The 12795-nt window shown below is 48.6% G+C and overlaps 1 protein-coding gene across 1 annotated transcript; it reads right to left on the bottom strand.

Annotated features, from left to right (window-relative positions):
- Nucleotides 1–1296: 1296 nt before the first annotated feature.
- On the bottom strand, nt 1297–12005 carry SPATA2 (spermatogenesis associated 2). The gene is made up of 3 exons (XM_063099108.1): nt 11905–12005; nt 5753–6191; nt 1297–4639 (listed from the first exon to the last, which is right to left on the bottom strand). The coding sequence occupies exons 2-3, from the start codon at nt 6086–6088 to the stop codon at nt 3413–3415; spliced, it is 1563 nt and encodes a 520-aa protein (XP_062955178.1). The 5' UTR covers nt 6089–6191; nt 11905–12005; the 3' UTR covers nt 1297–3412.
- Between the last annotated feature and the right edge of the window lie 790 nt (nt 12006–12795).

Below are 12795 nucleotides of genomic sequence, written 5' to 3' on the forward strand. Positions count from 1 at the left end.
TTGCCCAAACTAAAGCTGCTCTTCTACTACCCTCAAGATTTCTGCCATACATTTTGCTTTTAAGCTAACTCTCATTTGTAAAACTACTTGGTATTGGTCCATTTTCTGTCGTTTATAACAGAAATCTGTAACTGTGTAATTTATAAGAAAATGAAATTTATTTCTTAGTTTTGGAGGCTGGGAAGTCCAAGGTCGATGGAACACATCTGGTGAGGGCCTTCTTGATGAGGACTCTCAGCAGAGCCCCGAGGCAGCCCAGGACGTCAAATGGCAAGAGGGCAGCAAGAGCATGTTAACATGCTCACTGGCTCTCCTGATAAAGCCACCGGTGCCACTCCACAATCAGCAATCATGTATTGACCCATTAATCCATCAATCCATGAATGGATGAGTCCATTCACGAGGGCATGGCTCTCAGGATCCAATCCTCTCCCAAAGACCCCACCTTTCAAATACCATAGTTGGATTTCCCATCATCTTGATACTCACAATGGGGATCAAGTTTCAAGATGAGCTTTGAAGACATTCAAACCACAGCACACATTAAATTGATTTTTTTTTTTTTTTGTGGCTGGCCAATACAGAAATTGAGTCCCAGACCTTGGTGTTATCAACACCACACTCCAACTGAGCTTAATGGCCAGCCCTTAAATTGATTCTTAAAAGAAATCTACTATCACTGCTGTAAATGGAAAAGTAGCATGGCCTGCCCTAGATAGAAGGTAACTAGTTAAGACCCTGTTAAAGGCTGTGAGCTTGACACCTGTTTTGTTAAAGACAAGGTAACACGAAACTGACCTCCTCAAGACAGTTAAATGGATGGGAAGAATTAAAAATGGAATTAACTTTTTATAACATCCTTCAATGTTATTTAACGCCTCTCAGACACCATCACCAACCATTTTTCCTGGAATACGCATTCCAACCCTTGGGAAACATGGCTGAACTCTATACCTCAGCTGCACATTCTTGCACAGATGGAGATCATAACAGTACCTATCTCATAGAATGATGGAAACTATTAAATGAAATCATGCATGTAAAGTCTCAATGTATAAACTGCCTGGCACGTAGCACAGCACTCAACTGATGGCTATTACTTGTCAGTTTCATGGGGGAGAAAATTTGAGTCCTGTCACTAAAGAACTAAATATGACTTGAGGAAAAAAAAAAAAAAAACCACCACCACCACCAAGCAACCCAAACTTCAAAGAAGCAGGGAAAGGGTACATAAAACCTGAAACACTTCATTTAACAATACAATGGAAGACATTTTATTATGTTTTTATTCATCTCTCAACATTTCAACTCTCGGTAGAAATCAAATGCAAAACATCTGCATTTTTAAATTAGTACATGTTTAAGTATCTCAATCACAGCAACCTCATACAATAACATACACACCAAGGAGCATGGTCACAGAATTTCCTATTCCAGTCTACGAGCGCAGTATTTCCGTGATGATCACTGGACTTTTTCCTCCTAGGATGAGTTAGTCAATCCTGTCTTTGTCCACTGTGTAAGTTACGTGGCATCACGGTTGGTTAAAAGAGTTAAGTTACTGTAATGATGGAACCATCTGGAAATGGAAAACAAGAAAACTAGAGCTCTCAGGAGTGGGCCAGGCATTGCCAGTTCGGAAATGTGAAAAAGAAGAACATCACAGATGGATGCCTGGATAGGCTGGTATTAATAATAAAGTTGGTTGAAATTCAGCTTTATATACACATTGTATATCTACATGTGATCTACCAGACAGATTTAAAAAAAGCCATAGAAGATTTGGAAAACCTTAAAATCACTTGATTTAGTTGGAAGAACATCAGCAGATTCACAGTGGCTTCAGGATTCAGTGAGATTTTAACTTGCTCAAGAGCTGAATACCTTTCTCCTGGAAAAACCCACTGCGTGTAAACCCCTTAACACTGTGTACATCACAAATACTTATGGCTAAAATATATTAGTTCACAAGGAAGCAGTTTTGTTTTCGAACTCTTGCCCCACTCCTGCTCTGTGTCCCCAAAAGGAAAATCCAGGGGTCGGTAATTCACATGAGGAGTTGAAGGGGCCTTCAGGTTTGGAAGTGCTTAGGCTCTGCTGAGCATCTGCTGTCTCACTGATGGGCGCATGCCGACTCGTGTCCGCTTTTAGTGCAAAAAGATCGCAAATGTTGTTGTAGATGAGTCCTGGAAACTGGTGAGAAGAGGACTGAGATGGAGAGATGGTGGGAATCCCAAATGATTTTCCCTCTGAAACGAGACTTAAGAAATGGAGTGCAAGCACACTCAGCAAGCGCCAAAGACCAGGGCTGCAGATCCAAAGGGTGAGGTCCCTGAATCGTCACTAGGTTATTACAGTCTGCAGGCGCACAGAGCTCGACGCCCACACTAACCCCCTAAGTGCACACTGGAGGTAGGTGTATATTTATTGTAGGGAAGACAGTGGCTCTTTGCCAACTCAAGAAAAAGGGACATCATCTCTGTTCCTCCTCTGCCCCGAACTCTCCACTTTACCCTTGGGCTGTAGTAAGTGAAGGATACAACGCGAAAGGGTGTGAGCCCCTCCTGTGGAAGACTAAAGAACGCAGAGCATTTTTCTAAACAGCTACATATTTAACTTTTTAACCACTTTGAAACACACGACAAGTTGAATATTTATTTAAAAATAAATCTCAAGAATATCTATTTATGGTACAGTAAGAGGGCATGTGCAAACAACAGAGAGGGAAAACTCCTGCTGGGGAAAGTGCACACTGCAGTGTGTTGGAGCAAAGTTCACAAACGCCATGGGCTGACTGAGCTGTAGTGGCAACAAGATGACATTCAGCTAATACTGGACTTGGTTCACCTCTGACACTGGAGAGGCGGGAAAGGTAGGGAGCAGGGAGTCCAGCTGGGGATCCTTGTATTTGGGAAGGGGGCAGCCAAGGGATGAGCCATTAGGAGAGGCCAGGTGTGGCAGGAGGGCTCATTTCACAAGCCAACAGGCCTCTAGCTCGCCGCAGCAGGTGCGCATGTGGAGGTGACCTGACGGGCCCTTCCCAGTCCAAGTTGGCTTCACAGAAGGGGTAGGCATGGTGAGAATCCCAGAGATAGAAATCCTCTTTAAAGGAAAAAACAACCAAAAAAACCAAAAACCAACTACCAACTGAACAGGGAGTGGAGAGATTAGCAAAAATGAATCTGAACGGAAGTGCCACCCTCTCCCTTGTCAGACGACAAAGCAGCCATCAGTTGAAATATCTGAGTTCCTTAGTGAACTCCCATGTGGGTGCAGCCAGCCCACAATACCCCCAACCTACGTGGTCAAGTGCAGGACTCTGCTTCTGAGATCAACGCATTAAAACTTCTTCACCATGAAACCAGAAAGGTCAGTGGTGTAGCCCTTGTAGTGGGAAGGTGCAAGGTCGAGTCTATCTATACACGAGATGGGAGAACTGGGTGGACTTGTAGTTCAGCTGATTGTTGGGCATAAACTTGTGCAGCTCACTCTTTTTGCAGCAGGGGTCATAATGGTAGGCGCTGAGGCAGGTGTCGCAGGAAACTTTTGAACACTGGGTACAGGTGTTGGTGGCACCTGGGCGGTTGCAGAAGCCACAGCGGGAGGTGACTGTGCTGGAGGATTTGGGTTTTGAGTGGAGGTGCGTCAGCCGGTCGAGGCCCTGAGTCTGGCCTGGGTACTTCTCCCGCAGAGATGCCCCATGGGCCAGGCTGTCGTGAGCAGAGGCCTTGCTGGTGAAGGCGCTCGGCTTGGAGGCTGGAGGAAAGGTGAGCAGGCTGTCGCAGCGCTGGCAGAGGGAGGAGCTGCAGGACAGACCACAGTTTTGGCACTTGGATAGGGCAGACTCTTTGGCAGGGGGCGAGCGCTTGTGGTAGAGAGGGTGGGCATCGTTTCTGACCAGCCACACTTCTGGCCGCAGAGCATCCTGCCTACGGTACGTGGCCCTAGGTTCCGAGTCTGTGTACAGATCCACGTCATCCTGAGTGGAGAAGTGTGTGCCACGCAGCAGGCCAAGGCCATTGCTAGAGGAGGGGGGTAGAAGGTCATCTGGGCTGCCATGGGGGGAGCTGGACATGGTCAGGAGTGAGGGGGATGGGCGGATGATCTCATCCTTGAGGTCATCCCCCAAGTCTGCTGCCACAGGCTCCTTCCGCAGGCTCAATGAGGTCTTCAGTGGCGGCTTCCTGCTCTCCCAGTAGCTGTCATAGGCATCCACTGACCTCGAGGGCTTGGTCACACGGGGCTTGTAGTAGTCCTTGGCCGCCCGCTCACTGGCTGACTTCTGGAGCGCCACACGGGCCATCGAAGCTGTCAGGTGTTCCCTGCCCTCAGCCCGCCGCCGCAGGGCATCTGAGCAGCCACGCACGTCCTCCGTGCTGCTCTTGCGCTCGCTCACGATGTCCAGCTCAGAGTAGCCCTTGTCCTTCACCTGTGAGTGGATCTCCAGCATCTGCTCACACTCAACCTTGGCCAGAAAAAGCTCAAAGGAGACCATCTTCACCTGCAGGGTCTCCACAAGCTCCTTGAGCTTGTACACAGTCCCCAGCTCAGGCACATAGCCCATGTAATTCAGGATGGCTCGGATGTCCTCTTCTAGCAATGTTGACTTGACGTAGTAAACGAAAGGGCCCGTGTATGTCTAGGGGAAGGAAGAGGGCAGAAAAAGAGGTGGTGTTTTCTCTTAAAAACACAATAGAGACTGTGTCAAAGCAAAGGACATCCCAAGTCTGAAGAGGAACATGTAGGGAGAGGAAAGGGAAGGGCAGGATCTCAGTAGCTCCTCACTACAGAAGGCAGAAGCTAACACTTCCTAACAGCCTAGAGTGTGGGGCAAGGAAATTACACATCAGCCCCATTTTTTTTTTTTTTTTTTTTTTTAAAGATGACTAGTAAGGGGATCTTAACCCTTGGTTTGGTGTTGTCAGCACCACGTTCTCCAAAGTGAGCCAAACAGCCATCTCTATATAGGGATCTGAACCCATGGCCTCGGTGTATATCAGCACCACACTCTCCTAAGTGAGCCACGGGCCAGCCCTCAGCTCTGTTTTTAAATGGAGGGAACAAAACCACCAGCTCGCTACATATAGCACAAAGGCTCTGCTCCATATGAAGAGGAAGCCAGGATGAAGGCGGATGAATACAGGGGATCAGATTATAGGAAGAACATCCAATAAGCACTGAGAATATGCCTTTCTGGCATTTCCATGAAGGTCTGAATGATATGTCAGACTTAAGAGCCTGACTTGGTGGAAACTCTCCTGTGTTCCCTGCCACGAATCCTCTCTCTCTCAAATTCAACCCCCCCCCCCCCCCCACTTGCCACCACTTAGTCCAAACCATCTCTCAGCTTGCTCGGACATCTGCAACAGCCTCCTAACCATCTCCTCACCTGACTCATGCTCTCTACAGTCTATTTCCCATACAACAGCCAGAGGAGCCCTTTCAAACGTAGGCCAGCACTTCCCAAGCCCTCTGCCCTGGGCTCCAAGAGTGCTGCCTGCCTTTCTGACCTCAGCTTAAGATATGGCACCAGGGGCAGGGAACCAGTTAGAAGATGACGCTGGAGAGACAGGCACGGTGGCGAGCTATGGGGTAACTCTGCTTGTTATCTCAAAGGCAGTGGGGAACCCGGGAGGGCCTAAGAGCAGAGGAGGGATGTGATCAGATTGGTGTAACCCCTCTCAGGATGAACTGGAAGGCGCAAGAAGGGAGAAGGAAGACCAGTATGGAGGGCTAGTTCCCTGGACCTCACCTTGATACTTCTGAATTCCTTCTTCCATGGGTAGAGGAAGAGGTTGACGCCCACCGTTTCAAGCATGCTGAAGGCGCAGTGCAAAGCCCGCAGGCTGGAGGAGCTCAATGAACGCAGGGAGCTCTCTACCACCTCATAGAACTGGATCAGCCGGAATCGATAAAAGGGATCCACCTTGTGCAGGCTGAGCAGGGTTGAGGCTGCCACCCGCAGGTATTCATCACTGCTCGGACGCTGCTTGCTGGGGGTGGTATCCACTTTGCTCTCATGGAACTGAATATACTTCCGAAATAAGTCATCCTTATATTTTGTATCCATTGAACTGGGCTTCCCCATCCGATTGAGGGGGGCTACGTCATATCATCCATGGCTTCAGGGTTAGAGGCAGGGACATCACTGAAAGCAATGACATGTTGCCCATCTGGACCAGTGGGGTGCTCTGGAAAGAGAGGAACAAAAAGCACATCATTCTGCAAAATGGTCCACATGCCAACACTGAGAGCTGAGGCAGCACAAGAAGCAGAACCAGCCTAGGCTATGCCAGCACCATCAGCCCTGGACCCTTTCTGTTCGTTCGTTCAACACGTTTACAGAAGACATGCTATGTGCAAGGTTACAGTGGAAACAAGACAGATAAGGTCCTTGACGCTGAGCTCACAAATGAAAACTGTGATTAACACTCATGAAGGAAAAGTCGGCGTGAGTACAATAGGGGCACCTAAAGTGGTTTTATGGGTTGAAGGGGGAGTTTAGGAAAGTCCCCCAAGGCAGAGGCAGTTAGAGCTGAAGGATGAGGAATGTGCCAGGCAAAGAGGCAAACGTAGGGTACCAGTAGAGGTGCCAGGAAGGCCCTGAGCTAACACTGTCAGAGCACTTCACACGTGCCATGTGCTTCAAGTTCTTGACATGTACTCATGCATTCAATCTTCTGAAACAATCCTAAGAGACAGGTACTACTGTTATTCCCATGGTATCAATGCAAAAACTGAGACAGAAGAAACTTGCCTAAGGTTACAGAACTCTTTTTTTTTTTTTTTGGCAGCTGATTGGTATTACAGAACTCTGAAGAGGAAGAGCTGAGATTAGAACTCAGGCAGTCCAGCTCCAAAGTCCATGCCCTTAGCTACCACACCCTGCCTTCCTGAGGCAGGAAGGAGCTTGGCATGTGAACAGAAAGAAGGCTAGTGAGGCCAAAGCAGCAAGAGCAGAGGAGAGTGGCAGGAGATGTGGCAGCAGGCATTGGCAGAATCCTGATCCCCAAGGCCTCAAAGAGCACATTAAGAATTTTATATTTTATTCAAAGAGCAATGTGAAGCCACTGAAGAGTTCAAAGCAAAGGGGAGAGGGACGTGACTGTATTTACAATTTAAAAAGAGACCACACTGGCTACTGTCCCCTGGACAGTGATTTTAGCTGACTTTAAGGGCCTGCATTTCCCTTTACCTTAAGATCATTTTACAGCCCCCTGCTGAGAGAGTATGAAATGTTCTGAGCTGGGACACACAGGATTTATACAATCTTGTCATCTGCCTAGCCACTTGTTAGTAGAACGTGTACACGTGCCACGATGCTGGGAGCAAATCTGGACTCATAGAGGGACAGTGCCGGGGCCAGGGGAGGCAACACGTGTAGGGTTACAAACATGGAGTTCGAAGCCAGGCTGCCTGGGTGTGAAAGCTGGGTCTGCTTCTGTAGGTTACTGGGGCAAATTACTCCACTTCTCTGGGTGTCAGTTTTCTCATCTGTAAAAGGGGGATAATAATAGTACCTAGAGTTCAGAGTTGGTGTGACAATCATACATAATCAGGATATAAAGCTCTTCGCAGAGTGCTGGCTCCAAATAAGGCCTTGACACCCATTCTTGTGATCTGAGGATGCCATACCCTCAAGATGCCAAGCATTAAGATCAGAGAGGGGCAAATATCTCCAACAGGGTGGTAAACATGCATATTCACACTCTCCTCTCCTGTCCAGAAGCTCCGTGGGTGCAGGACTGTGACCATTGCTCAGTAAGGTAACCTCAGTACAGTGCCTGGGACATAGCATGTGCTGAATGACTGTGGGAGATGGCAAGGGGCCAAGAAAGAAGCTGCAGTGGGATTGGACTGATCTGTGGAGTCTGTTAGCAGATCTGCTCAGGAAGTCCTAAAGGCCTACGAGGCTGGTAACTATCCTGAGGTCAATAAAATCATCCATGTCTCAACGACTCACTAGTCTGGCTTCTCCATGGTTTTTGGGAGACTCCTGGGGGTACAGTTGGTGGGGTGAGAGGTAGGATGTGCAGCAAAACAGGGACACAGACCGGCCACCTTCTCCTACCCACTATCCTGCTGAGAAAGCCCAGTGCTGCAGGGACAAATAAGCCTGAAGAGCACAGGAGGCAAATATAAATAGACTTAAGATGAAATTCTACTTCCCAACCAAGGTCAAAGGCTATATACGTGGCGCACCCTGCTCACCTCTCATAGCAGTCTTCCCTTCCCTCTAAGCTCCACCCACACAGACCTTTCTGTCTGTTCTTCAAACATGTCAAGCTCATTTCTATGTCAGGACCTTTGCATGTGCTGTTCCTTTTGCATGTTCTTTCTCTGATTCTTCCCATAACTGGCTCATCTCTCATTATTCAGGCCTCAGCTCAAATGTCAGCCCTCAGAGGCCCTCCCTGACCACCCACCTCCCCAACCACTCCCACCTTCTCAGTCCCTCACTGTCACATTATCCTGGGATAACCATGATCTGAAATTATCAACTTTACTTATTCATTTACTAGCTTCCTCTTTTGTCTCTCCCCATTGATAAGCTCCACAAAGGCAAGGGCTGTGTCTGTTTTGTTCACCTCGATACCTAACACAGAGCCTGGCATATAGTAGGTGTTTGATAAAATAGGTAACATGAATGATGCAAAGGATGAACATTCATGATGCCACTTCTTTAGTTTCTCCCAAGAATCCTGGGAGATCAGCTGGAGAAAGAAACAGGCTCCAAAAAACGGCATGATACACTGCAAGCAGTTCAAGGTTAATAGAAGGTGGACCCATGATTCCAGGCCTGGCCTTGACTTGAAACTGGTGTTCCTTTAACCACCCCATGATTTCTATGTCCAATAAGTTTCTGCAGCACCCACCTTCTGCCAGGCCCTGGGCTGGGTACAGTGGGGGGAATACGGAAAGGTGGCTAGAGTAGAGGACAGCAGTGAAGAAGACATATCCTCCCCTCAATTCTAGCTGGAAGAGCTTATCATCTACTACCAAAGTATGTATGTTCTCTTAAAAAATAAAAATATACTGCAACCCAAAAGAAGATACTAATTGCGGTTCTTGCTAACAGATATCATATGCATTTACCATTTTTACTTGTCTAAAAGAAGCTTCCATCTTGCCTCTGGCCTAAAGGACTGTTTTTTGGTACATCTGAAAACCATTTAAACAGGGACATCAAGCCTTCTAAAGACTGCTATGATTTTTCTCCAAGGAAGTCTGCCTTTAGCTCAAAGAGGCTGATTTATACAAAGTCAGCCACCCTCAAGCTCAGCTCTTCAGCTCAGTGTCTGCTGCTCTGTAATCACACCATAGTCCACACCCTTGTTTGTTGCTGGCAAACAACAAACAAGGAAAAGGAATCCACAGAGCCCAGGTGGTGTTCCAAATGCTAAAAACAAGGATGGAAAACCCATCTAAGAAGAACCTTGAACCAACCTAGGGAGGTGAGGAAAAAGGCAAAAGAAAGTGAATGTTAAAAGATAAAAGGACTGGCCTGTGGCTCACTTGGAAGAGTGGTGCTGATAACACCAAGACCATGGATTCAGATCCTATTTAGGGATGGCCAGTTCATTCGGCTGAGCGTGGTGCTGACAACACCAAGCCAAGGCTTAAGATCCCCTTACTGGTCATCTTTATATAGAATTTAAAAAAAAAAAAAAAAAAAAAGAAGAAGAAGAAAGATAATTAAGGCGAGAGAGAAGGAAACTAACAATTAGTGAGGTTCTACTATGCGCCAGGCATTGGGCTTTCCACTTAAACTGCATCATCCCATTTAATCCTTACAATAACTATGAGGAAACCAAGGCTCAGCCATTAAGGAACCTGCCCAACAGAGCTATAAAGAGTCAATTAATTAATTAAGTATCGTTAATTAATAATTATTCATTGTTACGATCAGTACCATTTACCAAGGGATCAGTGTGTGAGAACCCTCTTTTAACTGCTCTATGAAATCTACATGCTAGCCCCAAGATAAAGAAGAAACTGAGGCTCAGAGAGGCCAACTCACTTGCACTAAGTCATAAAGCTAGGGAGAAGTGGACTTGAGATCTGAACGTAAGTCGGACGCCAAAAACCCCAACTCTTAAGCAAAGCCATTCTGATGCATCTGCTGGACAGCTCTACTTGAAAGGGATTGGCTAAGTTAGACAAAGCAAAGCAAGGAGAGTCCAGTGGTAAAAATTCCTATAGTAGCAAAATTCCCATCTTCCCACACAGAATGGGGCTGGGAGAGCCACAAATTTCTCTATGACGTAAGCTCAAGGGCCATGGAAAGAGGCTGGCCAGAGACTGGCCAGTGGTGAAGCAGCTGACATCATTCCTGCTGAATACATTTTCTGAGAATACAGGCCACCGCTGGTCATAGCTCGTGTCTTTTCTCAGCACAGAGCCAACAATCTATTCCCAGCAGTCTGCAAGAACAACAAAAAACATACTCTCTGCAAAAATCGTGGTTACAGGAGACCAAGACAGCCCAGTGACAGAAGCTGTTAATTTCTCCAAGCAACCCAAAGAACGCCAAGCTGTGCCAGTCTGGCAGTGGGAGAAAAAAAAAAAAAAAAAGGCACTGTGAATATCCCAAATAGAGTCAGACAGATGCCCAGAGCTGATCTCCCTGGTCAGCACCTCCCTCACCCACAATCCAGGTCCCCTTCGAAAAGCAAGTCAGTGAGGAGAAACTGATATACTGCACAGTCAGGGTGACAGTGGCTTTTTAAATTATTATTTTTAAAACATCTAAAAGGAAACCTGTATGTTTAAAGTCCCACTGAATGGAATTGAAATGATTCTGGATAGCAAAGCGTGAGCTTGGCTTTACCTCAGCTGGCCCATTCAAGCAGAAACGTTCCCCAAGCAGCATTTGAAGGCGCCTCCTCTCTGCACAGGCAGAAGCTATTTTAGTCGCAGCATTGCCCCTGTCCACAGGTTTACACATCCCTGGTCTGGCTGAAGCCAGATCAGAGTTCCGTCGACCTCCAAACAGGAGCAGGGGAAGGCAGTTTAACCCCCTCTACCTCCCTACCCCACTCCTATGCACTCATTCCAAGCAGGAAGCTCCCGAGACACATTCAAGGCACGTTCCGCTGGCTGTGAAACACCAGATCCCTACGCTGCTTCTAGATTCCGGGGAAATTCATTCAGAAGCCTTCCAAACCTGTGAAAATAACCTCAGCGGTGCTGAAAGCGGGCTTCCCTAGGGGCAGCTGCCGCTCTCAAAGGGGGGCTCTGAGGAAGCTGTTTCCCCTCCCTGCAGGGGACAGAAACTGGCGACTGCTATTCCCAGCTCGGTAATTCCTACAGCCTCTGGAACCATATCAGTTGTGAAAAACACCCCAGTCTCAAACTCAGGCCCTCCCCATGGGTTTCTAAACGAATTAACAGGAGCTATCATTTATTGGACACCTGCTGTGTGCCAGAGACCGTGTTTCACCTGCATTATCTCATTTCATCCCCAGTACAGTCCTAGCAAGCAGGTTCACTCCCATTTAACCAATGAGTCAACTGAGATGAAGTGACTTATCCAAGGTCACAGTGAGTACAAACCCAGGTCTGCCGCGAGAGCCTGGGCTGGGGACCACTGCGCGGTAACTGCCTCACGGTGGAATCGGGGTGTCCTCCTACTTGGCTACTCCCCGAAGGAGGTGTTCTTCCTCAGCTGCCCTGAGCCACTCTCGGCGGGTCCCAAGAGCCTGTGAGGCAGTCCCCGAGGGAAGGAAAATCCTGAGGACATGGTAGGGGTCCTGGAGGCACCAAAGAAGCGGAACCGCCCGAAGCCCCGCCGGCTGCGAAGGGACCCCACTCCAGGGCCCGCCGATCCCCGCCGTGTCCGGCGCCCCCTCCGCCCGGGAAAGCCCCGAAGGCAGTTTCCGCCATCGGCCGCCCCTCACTCACCCCTGACTCTGCCGTCGAGGACGCCCCGGCTGAGAGAAGCAAGCGGGAGGCGCGGCCGCCGCGGGAGCCGGGCCCGCCCGGGTTCTCGCTGCTCCGGCCGGCTGCAGAAGACCGAGACCAGTACCCGGAGGCCAGCGGCGACCCGGAAACACTCGGCCCGGAAGTGACGTCCCCCGTAGCAGGGCCTGAAGGGAGGCCGGACCGCGGCTGCGCGCTGGACCCGGGAAGAGGTCGATGCCCGCGGCAGTTGGAGACTACAAATCGGCGGTGGAGGAAGGAGAAAGGTGCAGAAGAGCGAGCACAGAAGCCGTGGAACCCGGTGTTGGGGCCTAAAGGACCTTTGCCGGAACCCGGAAATAAAAGATCCGGAAGTGACGCACCACTGGGTAGTGGATGGTGGCTGGCCGGGTTGTCATGGAAACCCGTCTGGAGCCTGGAGGTGGAGGCTCCGAGTTACAAACGTTGATTCAGCCAACCCCGGCCTCCACCTCCCAGACTTGCCCCTTGTCAGGATGATTTTCTAACTGCGCTCCTGACTGCGCTTGAGCGAGCAGGATCTCACGGTCGGATCCCTCGATCCATTTTACAGACGGAAATACCAAGGCTGATAGAGCAAGTGAGATGCCAGGATCACGCCAGACTAGATCCAGCCTTCAGATGGTCAAAGATGTTACCGGTTATAAGCTGTGGTTAAGAGCGTGGGTCCCAGTTTTGGCTTTGCCACTTACTAGCTGTGTGACCTTGGATAAGTTACTTAACTTCTCTGTGCCTCAGCTTTCTCACCTGTAAAATGGAATAATAATAGTACCTGCCTCAGGAGAAACTTGTGAGATTAATTATATTAATAGATGGAAGCCCTGGCTGGCTGGTTACCTCAGTTGGTTAGAGCAC

The sequence above is a fragment of the Cynocephalus volans genome, chromosome 1 (assembly GCF_027409185.1).
Source record: "Cynocephalus volans isolate mCynVol1 chromosome 1, mCynVol1.pri, whole genome shotgun sequence".
Classification (NCBI taxonomy): Eukaryota; Metazoa; Chordata; class Mammalia; order Dermoptera; family Cynocephalidae; genus Cynocephalus; species Cynocephalus volans.

Excerpts from the sequence above, each read along its gene's own strand:
- SPATA2 (XM_063099108.1), bottom strand. The coding sequence starts at position 6,088 with ATGGGGAAGCCCAGTTCAATGGATACAAAATATAAGGATGACTTATTT. Across the intron at positions 4,640-5,752 it reads AGGAATTCAGAAGTATCAAG|ACATACACGGGCCCTTTCGT; the intron begins GTGAGGTCCAGG and ends TCCTTCCCCTAG.